At 40.0% G+C, this 21,704-nt stretch overlaps 1 protein-coding gene across 11 annotated transcripts in view; it reads right to left on the bottom strand.

Moving 5' to 3' along the window:
* The window catches only part of LOC125892096 (membrane-associated guanylate kinase, WW and PDZ domain-containing protein 1-like), a 138,686-nt gene that overhangs the window by 49,915 nt on the left and 67,067 nt on the right, over nt 1-21,704 (bottom strand). For all 11 annotated transcript variants that reach the window (XM_049581826.1, XM_049581830.1, XM_049581828.1 and 8 more), the window contains one exon: nt 2,326-2,445. In XM_049581826.1, the coding sequence (XP_049437783.1) occupies nt 2,326-2,445 (120 nt within the window). The remainder of the gene's footprint in view (nt 1-2,325; nt 2,446-21,704) is intronic.

Raw genomic sequence — 21,704 nt, 5'->3', positions numbered from 1 at the left:
AAAGAGAAAGTATGTGTTAAGGAACGCAGCAGATCTTAATGTTATCACTTAATGTTGCCTTGAAAGTAAAATAAAACACCATTCACCGAGCTCACCTGTGACAGTCACCCCGGAGAGCTCTGCTGTTGTTCCTTTGCGATGTATGTAGTAAGTTAGAACTGCATACGTTGTAGATTCTAATATATTAAAATCACAAAAGTAAAACTACATATGCACGTCTCTGTTGTTATTTTCATATTTGTGTCCTTTTGTTTTTGGTAATCTTTATGATTATTTTGCTAATATAAACAATTCCTATTCCTAGAATTACTATCTATTCTGCTGGTCATCAGTCACTTAAACACACTGTCATCCATCATTGCAGCTTCTGTCAGCTGTCAATGAGCTGTCATCTGCTTGCGGCTCAATCGATGTGATGTATCTTCGGCTGCAGAGAGGATTGTGGGTCAGAATAGGCAGAACAACATGCTGGCTGCAAAATCTGACCGGATGCAGTAGAGCATCCTGGGGCTGGTTGTATAAAACTTTGCATAGATTCATAGCTGAAATTGTGTGTATGCACAAAGGCAGAAATGTGAATACACATTGTTTTAGTGAGATTTATAAAACCGTGCATACGCCTGATCCTGTTTTGTAAATCTCGATTATTGTGGTGCTGGGCGCAAATCCAAGAGCTTAATTTCCACACCCACAGTTTGCCATGAATGGATGTATTAAACATATGTATGCATATCGATACTTCTGCCCCTTCACCACTCATTAGACCTATCCGTGAAGAATAATGTGAAGAAAGTGCAATTTCACATCAGTGGGGTTCTCCAGTAGCGCAGGAGCAGCTGTTATTACACATGACTGTGGATATTTGTAGCATCCATATCACTAATTTATCACGTTTCTGCAAACCGTCATCGTGGTAGAAGCTCAGTCATCATTATTATTAAACATCAGAAGGATAATCAATTATTCATTCATAGCGCTCGTACTGAAACTGACTTCACAAAGTGCTTCACAGATAACAATAAATGATCTTTAACAGGGAGATGAATGTAAATAAATACTGATGAAATGAATCACTCGTATCTTATTTGAGATTTAATTCATAAATGCACCTTTGATTTATATTTAACAGAACGCAGTGTAAGCTGCAAAAATAAGACGATAAGTGAAAAACAATGATTTCCGTCTTTCAACTTATATTAAATTTGCTCCTTTTTGTATCAGCTGCAACTATCGCAGCTAAAACTGTGTGTATGCCTGGTCCGTTTGTGTGTGGGAAAAGCTGTGTGTACACATCATTTATGCATCTGGCCCCTGGTATTTTTGGCACACTGCATTTGACATACTTTGTATAAGGACATACTAAATCTGGCATACTAAATAGTATGGTAGTATGGGTATTGGAATGCACAGATGATGAGCCGGGCTAGTTGTTACCCCACCGTTACACTTTTTATTCTATGCTAAGCTAAACGCCCTCTGGCTGTAATTTCATACTGACAGTACAGACATGAAAGAGGTCTAGTCGTCTGTCTCTGAGCAAGAAAGCAAATAACTGCCAAACTGTTCCTTTAACAGTTTGAACTCATTCATAGATGCTGTCGCATGTCATCTCCCCTCATTTCCTGTCAGCTCTCTGCCGGATACTGGCAAATAAAATCTCTCAAAAATACTCAGTGAACCTGTGATGGAAATTTCAAGAGGGTCCATCATAATCAGAAATGTTTCTATAAAACCATCTATCCATAAAACTGCAGAGTTACTTATGAATCAATAATCCTGTCGTCCTGTGGTTGTCTGGACGGCCACAGACTCCTGTGGACAGGTATTTGACATTGTCTGCGTGAAAGGGAGAAACGTGCCAACACAGAGCAGACCCGGTGCCAAGCAGATTAATGTCGTAACATTCTCTCCCAGCCCCATGCACACAATCACACACTAACACACACACACACACACACACACACGTGTTAGACATCTCTCTGCCTAACACACAGGCTCAAAGACAAACACACAATGCACAAACACACATCCACCCCCACACACGTTTGCGCACACAGGTTTGTGTCGGTACGAGACTTAGCACTGCACAACACTGTCCTAATCAGAGTGAGAGGGGCAGATGTGGAGTGACCTGCTGTCTCCTGGATGCATCTCCCCCCATCATGCACAGTCTAATCGGAATCAACTGAGTGCACAGTCTTACAGCCCGCCTGCATGTAGGGAAATATAAATCAATGCTACGCTCATTGTATCTGTGGAGAAGCAGGACACCTGCGCTACTACCAGGAGTTGCGTGTGAGTGTCAGTTGTGATCATCCTCCTCACCTTCATATGTTCCTATTTCCAGTAGTGTGCCACTATCCTCAAGTTCTAGGAAGTCCTCCACAGACAGGAAGTTGTAATCCACCCCTGGGACCTCTCCGTCTCGAGGGGGGCGGGTCGTACCTAAGGACAGGAAGAAATAAAGTTAAGGTGGCTGCTGATAACCTGTTAAGATTCAGGCAATGTTGTTTACAGCTGATCAAGAGGTGAAATCATCTTTTTCCTCCTGGCACAACAGCATGTTCGATATACTCGAATAAGCCTATCGTTAGAGCTAAGATGCAGTCAACACTCCATCATTCATTCAGCTTTTTTTGAGATGATGACTGGCTACGGCGAGGCAGTAAATGAGAGAGTACTGAAATCAAGAGGGTGTGATTGTAATTCAGTGCGGTGATTGGAAGACTGGTGAGTGGCTGTGAATATTATGTCAGGAAATTAAATCGAGGCTCTGAATCTCTCTGCCTCTTGGGAAAGTGCCGCCTGCTAAGTAGGAAGATAAAATAAAGGTCACCTTAAGGAATAGTCCTGACTCTGTTATCAATCCATCAATTTCTTCACGGTGAGACTGGAATTGTAAAACGCACCGGCATAATAGTATTATAGTCACTTTACTTAAGCTGTTATTGATTGTAAAAGCTGCATTGTCCCTGTTACGACTGCAGTGCTGAGCAGCTACACATGCAGCATTCTTAGGTGTTGTTAGGTTTAACTGTAGGACAATAAAAGCTTTTCATTTCGAGGCAATATAAACCAGGACTGATTGCTTTGTGTGAAAACAAAGTGAAACATAATATTTTACATCACACTGAAAGAATTTGACTTTCAATCAATGCTTTGGTGTCATATTCTGTTATAAAGGTAAACTGACATTAAAATTTCCCTTGCTGGTCTCACTGCCCTGAGACTGATCCCCTACTGGAGTTAATGATTAGTGGTCTGCGGTGTTTTTACTTTGTAGTGGGAACACTCAGTAGGAGGAAGCTGACACCAGACAATGGAGACACAGGCTATTGTGTCTCTGTCTTAACAGAAAGGAGATGAGATGACAGGCCAGATGGTTGACGGAAGTTGTTACCCATCTGTGGTCAGGACACGAGTGTATTCATGCATATATACAGATGGGTACAATGTACTCTCGCATCCCTTTTAAGTGGGATAGACTCCAGTGTAATGCATGCAGCAGAGAGGCATTGTGGGAGAGATGCAGTGCTTCTTACTGGGTCTCAGCGATGGCAAACAACTACCATACAGCCAGAGCGCAGCCAGGTTAGCAGCTCTGTGAGGCTGTACATACGGGGCGTAAAGCTGGGCCTTGAGCTAAATGCTAACACATCTTAGCACGCAAACTACAGCTGAGGATGATGGGAATGTCATTAGTCTTGCAGGTCTTTGGTCGTAAGTTGTAGGGCTGCCTCCGAAACATTTCAGTCATCAGTTGGAGAGCCCTCAGTCGACTGAGATTCTTTGAGTCAAGCTGTTGTTTTATCGGTCAGTGTGCAGTGTACTTCTTGGGTCTTTTTGGCCCCCCAGATTTAGCTGCAGAGTGAGCGCACCTTGCTTCAATACAACTCCCAGGGTAGGTAGGACTGAGAGTCAGAGGCAGCTGCCCAGAGGAAGAGAAGCTCCAAGATAACATCATCCTCTGCCTTCTGCTTAAAACTAGCGAATTAACAACTCACAGCAACTTAATACAATAAACTGTCTGTCTTTTGTTTGACATCAAGAGTTGGCAAAAAAATTCAGTGCAATTCAGGGTTCCTATGGTCATGGAAAACCTCGGAAAGTCATGGAATTTCACAGTCACATTTCCCAGGCCTGGAAAAGTCATGGAATTTTATTGTGTGTAACAAAATTGTTATTGGTAGGTACTCTTCTGTGGATAACCTTCCACATAATCTAACATAATGACAAATTTCTGTTTTGAAGATGTTAACATAACGTAGCTCTAATATTCATCAGTGTGTGATGTTTTGTTTACTATTAAGAACGTTTCGTCATTTTCTCCCAGCATTGCATCTCCCCTTCCATGTATGCCAGCTAACTGGAATTATACTTGAATTTGAGATGTTCTGCGAGCACCGGGCAAACAGGGCAAGATTTTTTTTATCATGGGCCCTTGAAAAATCATGGAAAAGTTTTAAAATTGTGCCTGAAAATGTGAAGGAACATTGACATTTTCAGTTACATTCAATTTAGTTTTATTTATAAAGCGCATTATTATAAAATACAGTTTGCAAATTTCCAATTCAGTGTTAGCATAGTTGGCACACATTAGCTTGAAGCACCAACTTTGCTTGTTAACTGTACTACGTGACCATCACTGTTACCCTGAACGTCCTGCTGATCCCATTCAAACTCTAAAAATTCTATTTGGGGAGAAAGGGAAGGAATATTCACATTAAACAGCCAAATACAATTGGGCTGACATATTTCTAAGTTAGATACAGCCCTAATAAACTGAAGTAGTAAATTAATTTTTACTCTTAATTTTGACCTGATGATGACACTAGATGAGAACTGAGAGCATCATGAAAGTGATTAAAATTCCCCTCAGCTGACATGAATATCTGTACCAAGTTTAGGTCAATCCATACAATAGCTGTCGACAGATTTCAGTCAGAATCACAAATGTCAACCTGCTGAATCACCAAAGTTATTTGGATTCAGTCTTAGATTCAATGGATCATAAACGTCTCTACAAAATTCTGCCAGGCCATCAAGTAGATGCTCAGATATTTCACAGGTGCTGCGCTGCAGGTAAAGTCAGGGGATCACCAAAGTCACTGGGGCTCATCCTCCACCATGGATATGTACACCAGATTTCAGTCTGTATAATATATGTTGAGATATATCAGTAAAAGCCAAAAATGCCAACTTTAGCAACAACTGTAGCCTTTGAGAAAAAGTCCAGGGATCAGCAAAGACATTATGGATCATTGTATGAGGAACATACCTGTACAAAATGACATCTCAATCTGTCCATTAGTTGTTTAGATATTTCAGTGGTGAACACAAATTATAATCCCTATATCCATAACACTATCATGGCTAAAAACTGGTTATCACTTTATAGAAACTGCAGAAACTACAGATTATCACTCTTCAACCACTTTAATACAATCACATGTTCTATTATAGCCGAGTGAGCTCAAAGCTCATGTTTGACTCAAGACTCTTTGTTGCTCGAGTGTTTACCTGAGCCTCTCCAATATGCAAGCTCACACTCTACATCCCTCAGGGTACATCCAGCCCACAAACACTTGATAATAAGCAGGCCTTTACTGCTCAGTCCTACACCTGCACTGCACTGCAAAGGCAGACACTGATTCTCTTTATCGCTTTTCTTCCTGCCATTTTGAAAATGATTCTCAAGATGAATTGATAAAGGAGGAGGCGATTCAGTCGTCAAGACGTAGCGCTCAGAATGTGCGCCACAAAAGAGTAAAACATGATATATCATCTAACTGACCGTTTACAGCAGCAGCACACAAGAAAAGTGCTGCTTTGTATTCGCCTCAGTGGATCGGGATGAGATGAAAGTGAAGTTGTCTGGGAGTTTGAGTCATAGGACGAGGTGGTCCCATGGTGGGAGATGTTTCTGAGGCTCAGTGTGCTCTAATGACGCTGTCTGCTGAGCAGGGAATGGAGCTGTTATTCCAGGCTATTCCCCACAGTGGAGGGCTCTGATAGGATGACTAATTCTGGTGTGCCTATATTACAGAATATTGAAGGCTGAACGCTGCTCCTTTCAATTTCTGTTATGTGTTACATCATCATATGTTCGGCATAAAACAATAATTTCTCTCTCTTTTTGTATCTTTTAACCCTCATGCTGGCTTAAACGGTACTGCATCAAATCTGTAGTTTATTTATCAGAGAATGATAGCAACCATTTGACAATTCAACTTCCTCGTGTGCTTCTAGGTTACATAACATGATCTCCTGTTTGTACTCTGCTTCTCTGTGAAATACTGCACAATTTAAATGCAATAAATTGAGTACAGTAGGACATCACTCTTGTTGCATGGGAGCAATCAATCACACTGTCACCACACTGTGTTGTATTTCATGTTACAGCAGTGGATGCCCAAGGATACAGCGCTGTATGTCCTGATGCATTGTGGACCACTGACAGAATCTCACGTTATTATCAGAAAACTATTGACTGCAGCTAACTCAAACAAGTGAGGACGACTGTCACGTTTATGATACAGCAATACAACAATACTGTTTCTCAAACCAAATAATATAATATTCATTATATGGTTTATATATTATTAAAGAAAACAGTGTTTTGCTTTCTGAAGGTCTGCATTTATCTTGTAAACCACATGCAGATGCTTTTGTGGACCCTCCAGTGTAATCCCAAACAAGATCAACATCTCTTCCTCTGAATACGAAAACATAATTCCTCTTGATAACTTTTCGTCAGCGTTCATCGATCAGCAATTCAAAGCTAGACCACTTCAACAAAAGTTCTGCAGCATATACATATATATACAAAGAGACAGCTGTGGGTCCAACTTGATGCCCCGATATTAAGATGGACCTGTATAACTGTGGAAATCCTCCAGGTCATCGCTAGCTTGCTGCCAAAATGAAAGAGTGTCCCATCAATTTGGTTTCTCAACATCTAATATTGTACAACACCACAAGCTTCCTAAACAACTAAATAAAGGACAATATGTTGCTTGAGATTGTTCAGCAGCTGGGATACAATGAAGATGGTAATTTCTGACGTTAAATGTTGGTCACAAGGTCGGATGAGCCACAACAGCTAGCGTTAGCATCACATTTGCAGTCCAGTTAGTTAGTGTGTAGGTAATGTGAGCTCCTTAGACATTATCCGTCTGGATAGGTTTTTGTTTTGTGGAGAGGACATGGGCATTATTCAGGAGGAAACTCAATGATCTTTGTCGGAAATGGAACAAGGCAATGCAGATGATTTGTACTAGACCTGGTGTATATAGCTGTCAGGCGAAAAATTGGTGACCAAAACCAATACTGACATCAATATATCCACTTTTACTCTACCTAATTTTAGTGATCATCAAGTCTCTTCTGTAGTGGAATTAACATCATATTATACATGCATACTCTCATCATGATGGCCCAACAGCAGTTGGAGACATAAAATACAATGCCTTTCAATGTATGTCATATTCATTTATTGTGCAAATTAAGAGAAACCATGTTGGCTGATACTGATAATTCATTTTAAAGCCAATTATCAGCCAATACCGACGACGTGCCAATATCATCCTGCATCCCTAATGTGTATTTTGTGTATTCCTGCATCACATTTTTGCATCGCACTGCTGAGAAATGGATTTTTTAGTGCGAGAATATGTAGATGTACAGTAGGACAGGTTCCACAGTAGGCATGGTCGATATGGATCACAGTGTCAAAATATCCATATACAGTATATGTCATGATATAAAACATGAGTGTGGAAAAAGACTCAAGGAATTGTTAAGAACTGCAACAATTAATCAATCAAAAGGAAGAAAATTTATTGAATTTGATGATGTGACCTTGCACTCAAGTTCTGATCAGAATTATTTACCGCTTCCTGGTGTTATATTGACTGATTAATAGTGCAATTAACCGATTGATCAGGAGAAAAATCTGAAGATGAATTAAAAGCTAAAATAATCATTAGTTGCAGCATTAACATGTTTAATGGATAAAATAAACAGACAGGAACATCTGTTTTTCACTAATAGTACAAGTTTAAGAAGCTTATTGATCCACATACATTAGTCGATTGACAAAATCTATTTTCATAATTGTTTCAAGTCACTTTTCAAGCAGAAAGGCCAAACATTCACTGGTATTGTGCTGGAAGCTGGTATATTTGATGATGATATTGATGTCACCTTGGGCTTTGTAAAACTGTGATGGGAACTCTTCATATTTTTCTGACTTTTTATAAACAAAACAATTAATCAATTAAATGAGAAAATAATTGGCAAATTGATCAATATTTAGAATAATTGTTAGTTGCAGCCCTATGATCCAGTTTTGTTATAAAGTAATGACACACACACACAGATATTAAAGGGAGAGCTATCATGGTATAAACGATAGATAGATAGATAGATAGATAGATAGATAGATAGATAGATAGATAGATAGATAGGGTTATACCGCTCAGCACTATTACACAGAAATCTTCTCTAACAGATGATAAACATACATAACATGATAAAATATATTTGTCATCAGCACTTGACAGCTGAAGCCAATTTGCTGATGAAATTTACTGTTGCTAAAGAAACAACGTCTTCATAGAAAAGGCTGTCTTGCCAGCATCATAAACTATGGGCACTCTGTTAAGCTAAGGAGATAATTCCTGTTGAATACAGCAGCTTGTCTTCAGTTGCACTCACAGGCGAGAGACTCTGAATGCCCTCAATGTGCGACAGCAGCAGTGAGGTCGGGCTCGTCTCCTTACTATCACTGTGGACAGTCTCTGTTTTCTCTGGCCACAGAAACAATGACTGGACCATACTCAGCCCTGACCGTGGCTCTGATGAACTAACTTCCAGCGACAGTCATCAATGGGCTCCATTCTTTCACTGTGAGAAACCAGCCAGCACATGCATGAATGGAAAAATGAAGCACTTGCACATTTGGAAATGTCTTCAGTTTTGAAATACCACCGAACCAAGCAGAGAGTGATCTTTGTTCGGGGATGCTGATTCATCCAGAGAGCATACAAGATGCATTAGTGTTCGTTTTTGTTCCTACTTTGTTGTACTGGGAGGGAAAACCAGTGGGGAGCTTTTCTTAAGGGCTAGGCACAATACCACCTGTAGACATGCAGCCCTATACAACACAAACTACTGCTGAAGCAACATCTCTCTGTCACCTCTAAAACATCATGAGCTTCATGTATTGCAGGGCTATTGCACTGGGTTACAGTATTTGTTTCCACTCACTGTATTTCTTATTCTTTGAGCCAAATCCCAGAAACAAATATTAAAAGCTTTATAAATCCAACATCACACGCTTCTAAAAATAATTACACTAATTAATCACAACTGAAAGATCCTTTGACTGATACTTCTTTGAACTGCAGAGAAATTAAGATCTCCGAGTTGTGCTGTCTGCTTTGTTTTGCTTTCAGAAAATCAAATGTGACAGGCCCAGGCCTACTTCTGCAGGCATCAAATATGCTCTTGAAAAAGCCACTTTTGCACAGTGCATTTCAAGTTTAATGGTGTCAGTGGGTATGATCGCTCACTAAAGGGAAGGAGACAAGTCTCTCGTCGGTCTTACTGATGGAATTTTAATTCGGCACTAAAACTGTCTTAAATGCACCTCACTGAAAAGATGCTGGGCACTTGCTGAAGCTAGGAGCGCCCAAGACTTTAATAAAAAAAAGAGCAGTTTCAGTGTTTACAGTGAAGCTACAAGGTTTTCATTCTGTATGTTTTCGAACCATTTCAATGTATTAGTGCTGTAATTTAAGTGAATAACTCAGATGTACCAATACAGTGAGTGTCACGCATAAATAACAACAATAAACACACACACACACACACACACAGGTGGTTTTAAATAACAGTGATTGGCTCAGACTGTTTTTGTGACAGCTTGTTACAGATAGAGAGTCTACACAGGAGCTGCTTCCTCAGTAACCCAAACATACTAATCTTGCCCAGGCTCAGAGTGTGTTCACTACTGGTTTAAGTATTTGTCTTAAATCCGCTAAATGTTAACAGCAGAACCTGATGAAAGGAGTTTTACAGTCTCAGAGAATATTTAATGCACTCAGCTTCTCTGTTCAGCAGTCACGCCATTCACTGACAGTCGTGTTGACTCTACATGTACATTTAGGGGCCATTAGACTTAAAGGAACAGTACAACAATTTGCTTATTTGTTTCTTGTTGAGTTCGGTGTAAATATGAAGGTGTAAATATGAAGCTAAAGCCAGGAGCCTGTTAGCTTAGCTTAGCATAAACACTGGAAACAGGTTCTATTACCTGCACGAAGATAATCCAACTCCCAGCAACTCCATAGTTCTATCTTGTTTGTTTAATCTGTACAAAACATGTTCGGGGTTATTTCTTCTTTAGGTAAATTTAACAGGGTTTCCGCAGATCCTCGTTTAAGTTAATGAATTTGAGGAAAAACTTAAAGGCCTTAAAGTTTTTGAAATAAACAGACATGGATCACCAAAAGTGCTTACATTTATATATGTTGTGCAATAATAGCCAATTGAAGTTCCTCTGATATTGTCTGCCGTCAATGTGACACATTGAGAAGTGTTCACACATTCAAGCCTGTCTCGCTTTCAAATTGTCTTCCGTGAGCTTCTGTAAAAACCTGCTACTTCTCAGTGCTGTAACAGTAATTTGCCTTGATTTGAATCTTAAATTATGCCATGTTGGATCCTTGAATTTGAGGATATTGGCCCTGGAAAGTCATTAAAAGTCCTTGAATTTAATGTTTAAGAAGGCGTGGGAAGCCTTACATACAGTGACTCGATGTAAAACCACTACTTGTTTCGTTTTGTACGGGTTAAATAACCAAGGTATATACCGATCTGCATGTATACATGTTAAATCTGATCTTAAGAGAGCGAGCTGTTTCCCCATTTCTAGTCTTTATTATAAACTGACCTTACTGTCTCCCAGCTTTATATTCAACGCATGATAAGTGACCAGTAAGCTAAAGTAATCAATTTACTGCTTGATAATATCAGTGCCAGTTTAAGCAATGATGAGCCAACTCCAGATACCTGCACTACAAAACCAGTTCATCTGGCTTTACTAACCCCAACAGTGTCCATCTAGGTATCCGGTACCGGTACTACAAAGCTGGTTATCAACTAGTTCTATCCACTCTGGGTTTTCCTATCAAGCCATGAGCGCGTTCATGTGAAAGAGGCGGGGGTGTTTTTACAAGCAACATCATCACAACCATGAAGGAAGTATTTCACATCATATGAGATGAAACACTACTGGAGGTATCACTAAGCTACATGTGAAAGTATTTTTTGGTATTTAGTCAGATGATGACAAAACTACTCTGATTATGTCACATTAAACACTTTAAAGTGACGCCAGACTGTTTCTGCTACTCAGGTAAAGGGTGGAGAAGTAGTTAATGACTGATGAGGTTTATCTGACCCAAATGTTGCATTTTTAAAAACGAGAGTGTGGATTATTTTACTAATAGAATATTTTCTTTTCCCTAGTTCTCAGCACACTGGTGGCTTTAGGGCGGACTAAAATAAACTCTGCATAAGCTAAAATACTGATAAGATATTGTTTTAAATGTTGTAAATGATCTCTGTTTTTTTAGAAGCTGTGTCTTAAAACCAGTGGAAACAGAGCCCTGGAACAATTAAATGAGTCTATTGACCTATAACAGCATAAAGGCTACTCTTTTTTTACCTGTCACTGCGGACTTTCGTTCATAAATACTTTTTTTATTCAGTGATCTGATTGGTCAGAGGTCGGGGTGTTGACAGGCTGTGATCCAATACTCTGAAGTTAACCTGCTCCGTTTGTCATTAGACCTTTATCCACAGCGGACATTTTGACTTGTTATAGTGGGAATGTCACAGGTGAAATTGCTGACATTACCGATGGCTCAGTGTCCCAGTGAAGCTATTCCAGTGAGCCTGCATGCTCAACACCAGGGCCTTCCTAAAGTGGAATACAGCTGTCATTAATGTTATTAAATACACTTGTGCTTCTTCTACTATTACATGCCAAAATGTCTGCTGAGAAAAGTCTGTATACTCAGAGAACACAACAGCAGAGGAGTAGCTTCAGCTCTGAGTTTGATCAAAACTTTTTAAGTGTCACTGTCTCTCACAAAAGAAAACCATCACAACTAGTGACTTCTTCAAGGATATTTTGGCTTTAAAACGAGAAGACGAGTTAAAACATGCAAATCCAAATCTCAACATGACGGTGGTTGACAGAAGACTAGAAATTGTAAGAACAAAACTGTTGAGACAGGCTGTGTGCTGCTCCCGAGGTGTGGGGTTTCAAAATAATTTGCCTCAGGAGCAGCAGAATGTGTGTGAATTCTACTCACATGCAACAGCTTCCAACACAAGTACGAAAAAATCCCTCTTCTTCCAAAACATTGAGTATACAGTCACATATTTCTGCTTAATGCACACATGTTAATGTTAGCAGGTTAGCATGTTAGCATTTTAGTTTAGCATGTTGGTACTGAACATAAAGCACACCTGGGGCTAATGAGAATGTCATTAGTTTTGCAAGCGTGTAGTCATAAACCAAAATATTGGACAAACTGAAATTCATCCTGAGGGGAAAAATGAATGTTTGCACCAAGTATAAAGGGAATTCATTAAGGGCCAATCCCAATTCTATTCACTTAACCTTACCCCTTTGTTTCAAGTGCACTCGCCAGATAGATTCCCTTCAACGACGAAGGGGTAGTGTTGAGGGTTAGGGAATTTTACCTACGAATTCGGACGCCACTTCATGCAAATTAGCATAACAGACGTACAGTTCACGTACGTCATGCGTATCGTTGATGTAGGTTTCTTGCACGGAGAACTCGATATTTATGACGGCTACACTGTGAATTAGCGATGTTCAAGCATTCATATTCTAACACTTACAAATAACAATGCATATGCAGAAACATAATACATTCTGATATATTTTTGAATTTTTGCATGCTTATTTGCGAGAATAGTACTTAAATTGTGCGATGGCTTCCTCATGGAGGCTGCCATCTTCCTGGAAAACTCGCTTGGCTGGATAGTTTCGCAATGCATCCTGGGAAATTCAATCTTCCCCTCAGGTAAGATGGGTTTGTAAGTGTGCATCGCATGGCCCTTCAAATTAAGTGGGGATTTTAAGGACTGAAAAGCACTTCCCTTAAGTTTGGGACACCCTTCACAGGAATGCGCAAAAACAAGGGCTAGGGCCAATTTTGAGGGGAAGTGCGAGTATTGGGACAGACCCTTAAAAGCTGTTGAGATATTTCCGTCGGGGCAAAACAGAGGAACAACAGACTGACCAAATCTGACATCCCAAGCACCAAGCTGCTAGAGTGGCTAAAGAATATAAAATGCTACGTGCTAACAGCACTAGTGCAATTTAACTAGAAAGAGTTTACACAGATTTTGGCAGTAGCTACCTTATTCAGCTTTATTATAGCTGTAGTTCATTTAATAATTTAATATTTAGTGGTCAAAATAGGTCAGAGGAAATCTCAGAATATCGTGGTACATAATGTGCTTTTGCCAAATGGTGGAGCGGCAGAAAGATGGAGTAGGTGGAGGAGAACGAGGGCTGTACAAACACATGACACACACAACAGTAAAAACAATCACCTAATGGGCACGTGAAATCCCTCGCACAACAAAAGAACTCGCACTTTCTCCCTCATTCTCACCTCTCGCCGTCTGACGAACAGCCGCCTCACCGCCGAGAAGCCAAACGCAAACACACCCTGCACCTCTGGCCTGTTGTGCAGCATGCTCTCTGCTCTGCTTCTTCTCACATCTCTACTTTCATCTTGTCTGGGCATCGTGTTATTGAGTGATGAGCATCTTTCTCACAAGGATGAAGCTGGGTGTGTGCATGCATGCGTGTGTGTGTGTGTATGTGAGAGTGAGGTATTGATCCAAGCACTGCTAAAAGGATAAAGGAGTCCAGGCAAGCGTGTCCTCGCTTCTGTCACGTCATCAACATTGTCTCTATGTCACTGCACTAGTTTACTGAATGCTCTCTCTGTTCAGGGCAGAACATGCCAACGCTGTGACGAGTAGTCGATAAATTGATTAGTTGATGAACAGAATAATTCATCAGCCCTTTATCTGTTTTTTGTGCTGCAGCTAATGATTTTAATTGTTGATTAATCCGTCAGCTATTTTATTCATTAATCAGTAAGTGTTAGTCTAAAACGCATATAAAAAAAAATGCATGTCACTGTGTCCCCAATCCCAAGATGATATTTTTAAATGGCAGATTTTTGTTCAACCAACTGTCTGAAACACAAAAATATTTATTTACAGTTATATAGCAAAGAGAAAAGCAACAAATCCTCACATTTGAGAGGCTGAAATTATCATTTTGAGGCATTTTTGCTCATTTAAATAATTCATTTAAGTGACTAATATGTGATCAGAATCATTGCAGATTTATTCTCTGTCAATCAACTTATCATTGCAGCTCTAATCTACTTTATATCATTAAAAAGTTCCATACGACATTCAGAGCATTAATACTGTGGAAACAACTATTTGCTATGTAAAGATATTATAATGTAATGGCGTCCTGGCATCCTTTGTCTGTGTTGTAATCATACACTGTAAAAATATTGGACGTAGCTATCATGACCTCACCTGTGATGACTCCCATTTTGAAGCCACAAGTTCGGCATTTCAGCTGTCGCCATCTTGGTATTTTGGAACCAGAAGTTAATATATTTGGATGAGAGGCTGGAGCTGTGGAGGAGCGAAGGTGGAAGCCAAGGACACTATTGGCAGTCAGCCTGTCACTCAAAGCTGCCCACCAATAATAATGCGTAACTTTAAGCCTTAATAAAATTTGAACTGCTGAGTCATATAAAGATTCACTAGGTGCTAGGTTGTAATCCAAGCTTCTCTGTTTACTGCTGTAGTAGACAGTCCAGCTGTGAGTGTATCCCACTGGCTAGCAAATCAGCATCGCATACAACGTTAACCTCTAATAATAGGACAGTGTCGTCACAGAAGTATAACACCCACCCTCCAGTTCCCCCCAGGTTAACACTGTCAGTTCTGTTGCCATTATTAGCACTGTTAATGGTTTAGCACCGTTAGCTGCTATCCACCAGCTCAGCCACCTCCATGTTGAGAGTGGTGTGCAGACAACCTCTGAATCAGCTTTAAATATACAGTTCCCTTGACTGAATATCTTTTGATTTAGGACTATTCGTGAAACAAAACAAACAATTTGAGGACATTAGCGTCAGTACTGGTGAATTGTAATTGCATTTTCACTATTTCTGACACTTAATAGACTAAACAATGAGTAGATTCATCAAAAAAATAACCCAGAGATTAACTGATAATAAGAAATTCTAATTAGTTGCAGCACTAGAACATTAAGAAAGTGGACACAGTATCAATATGAGGTCTAAATATCACAGAGATCTTCATTTAAGCAGGACATTCTCTAAGTCACACTGTATTGGATTGTTATACTGGATTGCACTGTACTGTAAGGTGTTTATTATACTCCGCTGTATAAGAAGTGGAGGGGCACAAAGAGCTACGTCATGTGCCAAATGTTAGAGTACAAACCTAAAAGTGGTGTTGCAGTCTGCAGCTAAATCTAGAGCAGAGTACAGTTGGGGGTGTAAAGTAAGCATTAAATTTACAGTAAACACACAGAGATGCAGGTATGAGCGTCCGCAGCGACACAACCACACAGACACACAATCAGACAGATAGAGACACAGATATGGATGAGAGAAAAAGTGTGTAAACATATATATATAGTGTATCCAGAGTGTGGACTATAAATAGCAGGTTGTGGAAGCCAGTTTCTGTCCTCACTGGCAGTTCATAAAAAGCTCCGGAGCAGGGGACATGTGTCCCTGAAGTGGCCTGTTTGAGTGCCTGCTATGACCCACATCCTGTCTCCTAATACTGGGCCACTCACTCACTGCTACTGAGCACGCACCATAAACTGCAGGAGCATCCGAGCTGTCCTAAGTCGTTAATTACAGACCTTGAAGAAATGTTAACACCTTACAGTCGGTACTCTTACACACTTAACATTTCCATATGAACTTAATCTGCAGTCATTACAAAAGATTCATTTTCAGCTTTGTAACTGCAGAAAGTGACTTTTCATCTACATAAATGTCAAGAGTTTGTATGAAAAGAAAATCAGCATCCACCAAAGAGACCAACCTCAAGTGCAGTAAAGCAGCAACATCTCTGAGCGAGGAGCCACAGAAGACTTAGATGGCCTTACTACTGGCTGGCCTACTTCAGCTACACCATGGCAACAATGTCCCAACACTTAGGTCATGACTCAAAGACAATGACTTACTAATTTAAAACTTTAAAAATTACATAAAAACACAGTTGTTTCTTGATTATTGTCATGAAATGATGTAGAAACCTGCTTTAAATTAGTCTAAATGAAAGGTAGTGTTTGGTTTTCACATTCATTTCTTATCTACACAGGCCTGCATCAGCTACACGATGGCAATAATGTCCCAAGACTTAAGTCACGATACAAAGACAACGACTTATTAATGTAGAATTTAAAAAGATTACATGAAAACACTGTTTCTCTGTGGAAAAGATCAGTTTTGTCACCAAACGATGTAGACACCTGCTCTAAATTAGTTGAAATGAATAGTAGTGTTTGGTTTTCACATTTATTTCACATCTAAGCACAGATGGATTACTGAACAGGCTTACTGGGCACAGTCCCAGGGGCCCAAAGTGTCAGGCCCCCTCTGGACTTCACCTGCAAAATGTCATTTAAGTCACTGTAACACGTACCAACCAGGAAGACTCAAATAACCACAAAAATATGCAAAGTAACTACAAAAAGATGCAAAACTACAAAGTCTATGTGTCTTGCTGTTATGTAGGGGAGGTGGTGGGGGGGGGCTTTTGTATGGATGCACCCAGGGGCCCATTGTCCTATGATCCGCCCATGCATTTAAGTTACACCACCCTTCCACCTGCTCCAAAGCATGTACAGTAAATAGAAACCTCCTTCCAGTTCCTTCATCTAATTCAAAGGGACTCAGACAAAATCTCGAGGAGTCTGCATTTTCCAAATGTCTTTGCGTGCGTCTGCTCCTGTAAATGAGTGAGAATTAGTGGCAACATTTAGAGGCCATTTTATCTAGCTTCAGAGAAAAAGCAGATTCTGGGGCCATCTGGCTACTGAATCTTTTACAATGCACAGGGCTCATCTTTCTCTGCGTTAGCGGCCAGAAATTCCTATTTTCCTTCATATATTGCTCCACATCATTTGGCATTTTGCCATCACAAATACTGAGCTAAAATAGATCCACTGAAACGCTATTACTCTCAGTATTCGCACAAAGGTCAAACACAAATGGGCTTTTACGTAGTTGAAAATGCCAAACACCGTCTTTTATTGTACACTGTAAAAAAAAACAAAAAAACATCACATTTTTTGCATGAAGCGAAGTTGCACTGCAGCCCTTTCTGGTGGGCTGACGCAAGGCGTGCGAGTTTATACTGAGAGGGAAGCTGTTATCTGTGGAGGCTGACTAAATATTTCATTCATGTAGCTCAGTGAATGTTTGTATCGTCTAAAAGTGGCCCGAGCCTGCCAGGGATATCCGCATGTAACATTATGTACTGTACATGAGTGGGAGGCTCAAGGATTAAAACAATGTGATGCGGTACCAACTATGTTTCCTAATAATTTGTCCTCTTGTGCCACAACGACGACGTTTACATGCATACTGATATTCTACTAATATTCCCAATATCATGAAATTCTGAATTTGATGCAGGTCATGTAAACAGCATATTATGTAATATTTTCTGAATGAAACATTTTCTGATTAGAACGTGTGGGATATGTTGATGTTAGTCAGGTTTTAGGAGCTTTCTTTGGACATGTACACAGCACATTCAGAATATGAATACTCAAGGGAGGGTTTTACCGCAGTTTGCGACACACTGCCTCTTTAGTGTTTACGATCAGCTCTGTGCGTCGTCGTGGAAACGTTGTACACAACCCAACTTGCCAACAGTTTGTAAGGCTGTGGGGTGGAGATGCACATCTAAAAGAAAAGCCCACATTTCTGGTCGGAGGAAGAAATACAACGACTTTTAACATAATGAAAGACTTGGATGTCAACAGGTTTTTGGATATGCGCAAATATCGCAACAACAACTTTTTCAAAAAGGTGGTTGGAGGAATGAAAGAAGGGGGCTAAACAAGTCCAACACCAGTGGAAACTTTATTATATTGATGAGTGGCTCCAGCTGTTCTACTTGTCCATATTTTGACATGATGAACGACATGTTAGGGCACGTTAATCAGAGTATGCATGGCTGCATGTAAACAGGAATATTAGTGATATATTCATTTTTATTAACCATGTAAACAGCTTAGAAGGAATTTTGTCTTTTTTTGAACAAAGTCAAAAAACGGAATACTTTATGGGTGTAAACGTGGTTGCTGAGGTACACATTTCTGGTTTAAGTACCTCAAAGACGATGATGAACAAGGTCAACATGGTCATGTACCCAGCTTTGTATACAATATATACAATATAATATTTGTTTACAATATATATATATATATTTACATTTATGTTTGTTAATAATTCCTGTTTATTTAACTATATATTTGTTAATACTATTGTTTAAATTTCTTATATTTTCATGTATCTTTCCTCTCTTGCAAGGAGCACCTGTAACATAAATAATTTCCCCTCAGGGATCAATAAAGTATTTCTGATTCTGATTCTGATTCTGTACGAATGGAATCTACTCCACAGACACAAGAAAACAGTAAAAATGTAACTGACATTTTTATTTAAACAGCAGTTTTTGACTGGAGACATTAAAAAAGATGTTACAAATGAATTAAGTTTTGCACAAAGTACAAATGTGAATTCAATAATATTATTTGTGTGACTGTAGGTCCGTCTGCATTTGTAAACCAGGAATACTGTTTTGGCATATTGATTAATGTATAGACCATTTCAAGGTGTTTTGGTTGCTAGGAAACGACATCTATGTTCCAATTAGACGTTCGGTCCAGCCACGAAAACAGCACAAAAACGCTAAACTGTAATCCTGGACTGAAATACACACTGTGGGAAATGGCTGAATTTAGTTTTAGGACCTTGCTGTTCTCTGTCTCTCTGTAGACTGTCTGCTAGCGATAATTGGCTTGAACAAGCTTATCGTAATGAAATGAGCGCTACAGACACTGGAGTTCCCTGATGGTGTCCAGTTTTTTGTTTTTTGTTTTGTTTTTTTGACTGCTGCAATCCACGCTTTGCGCTGGTTTGTTTCTTTTAGGATATGCTGTTTTCATGCAGTTGTGGCTGGAATGGAACAACAACGTCATTCCCTAGAAACCCAAAGATGCCTTGAAATGGACAGCATTATAATTTGCAATGTGTCGGAGAAGCTGGAGTGACACAGACTTTTTCATTTATTTTGCTTATTGTCTTGTCCTTTGATATTGTGTGTATTATGACAAAGGTTGTTATGCGTTATGATGATAGTTGTAATGGTTGAATTGTCATTATGCACAAAGTTTTCTGGACCTCAGGAAGAACAGCTGTTCCAATGTTCTAGCTAACGGGAATCCTTATAAACTAAGCATAATATTAGCTTAGCATCAGCATGTTAGCATTTAGCTCAAATGACTGTAATGGCTGAGTGCAGAGCCACTAACATGGCTACAAACTTAGTCTTGTATTTATCTATTTAACATAACTACTACTGTTTAATGGGGGGGGGGGGGGGGGGACATGTTAACAGTGCTTCTGTCACTGTACTTAATCTCTGTTGCCATGTTGCCTTTTCACATTTGGTCCTTTGTTAGCTGAGCACCTGGTTGGCTGAAGTAGCAACAACACACTCCTATATTTACTTAATCTGCATAGACTAACAGTAACCTTAACCTGGACTTTATTTGTAGCCTGAAAGTGAACCCTGAACCTGACACTTGGATGTCTGCAGACTGTTTGACGCTATTGTTTCCCCTCACACACGGCAGATTTTCTACTGACAATACAGTCACTTGATAGCACTGGACTGCTTTTGTGTGCAATTTGGAGCATGCTTCAGAAGTCACAAATACAAACGTGTCATAGTGTTTCATATTTTCTAAAAACAAAATGTAGCTTGTGTAGAGGCTACAGAGTGAGAATGAAGTGTTTAGAAGTGTACTTTTAATCTACTCTGACTCTTTACATTTTATGTTTCCATTTCTTATTGTGCAAACAAACAAAGAAGTGAAGCGCAGGATGTCAGAGTCAGGGTGATATCTATCTCTACATCCTCTGCAGCCCATCTGATGTCCTGTCGTGACCCCTGGGTCAGTTCGGTTCGCTGTTACCTGAGGCCAAGACAACCTCAGCATCTCTCCACCTCCACACCCACATGACCTCCTGTTTGACTCTTCAGATCTTTACTCTGCCACTCGTCATCAGAGACACAAACTGCTTATGATTATGTCCACAAACAAGACAGTCAAAGCAAACATCGCTGCGACCGCAACCACACACGCAAGCACAAATCCAGGTGAAGAAACGTCCTCCTGTGTGTTAACAAAAGACAACGGGTCTGACAGCATTCTGACATCTGATACCCTCAATCGCCTTCCTGCTGTTGATGGTCTGGGGAGCTTCCACTCATTGTCTAACACAGACATACACACACGCGTAGACACACACACCGGTTCAGCCAAACATCTGCTGTTTTTAACCCCTGCTGGTTACGAGTTTGAGCTTGGGGGGGGGGGGGGGGGTGTGAGACGACACACACACACGAGACCAAGCGACTTCCAACTGACCTGAGAGGAAGATTAGTGCAACAGTGGGACTGTAAACTGTAGACAAACTCCCGCACACAGTCTAACTTGCAACAATAAGGATTTTAATACTGTGACAATTCGGAAACTGGACTAATTGTGTGACAAAGAGAAGCCCTCTTAAGTAGGAGTGGCTGTGGATTTTGCAATCAGTCACATTACCCACGTGCAGAGTGAAGGCATCACTAACAAACAACAAGTAATGTGACTGAAACTGTAAAGTGGCAATCATAAACATACCCCAAAATGTTTACATTAAAAAAGGTAAGTTCTTATGAATAAATGCTTAAGTCTTTAAGGCTAAACTGTGGTCACAAAAATACATTTCCAAATCTTGCAGGTTGCATTAGTAAATTAACCTGCAGGTGTATGTTTGCATGGTAAATATGAAAAGCATCAAATGCCACTGGGTAAAAATTCCATCAAAATATAACGACAATAATGAAACTACTGGCCTGGGACTGTAAACTGTGCACATAATAACAAGCAGCAGGTGGATTATATCTTAAATTAAAGTGAAAATATAATATCATATCTGAGATATCTGCTTAGCTTGTAACTTTCCTGTCCACAACACAAGAAGCCGTAGCTACAGCATAAATTGGGCCGTGTTTCCAGCGTAAACACACGCTCTGTGTTGATGGGGAAGTGTGTGTTATGAAAACAGAGGCTGAGGGGTGACGTGAGAAGAAATTACGTACATATCTCAGAGCAGACAGAGCAGGGGAGGGGCAGAGAAGGCCAACAGTCACACAGGGAGTTAGCAGGGAACTCTCTTGGGCCTCTAAGCCAATTACCGGAGCTGCATTGATTGAGGCAGCACTTT

The sequence above is a fragment of the Epinephelus fuscoguttatus genome, linkage group LG7 (assembly GCF_011397635.1).
Source record: "Epinephelus fuscoguttatus linkage group LG7, E.fuscoguttatus.final_Chr_v1".
Taxonomy (NCBI): domain Eukaryota; kingdom Metazoa; phylum Chordata; class Actinopteri; order Perciformes; family Serranidae; genus Epinephelus; species Epinephelus fuscoguttatus.
Note: the sequence above shows the minus strand (reverse complement) of the source record. Positions and strands in the feature narration are given on the sequence as shown.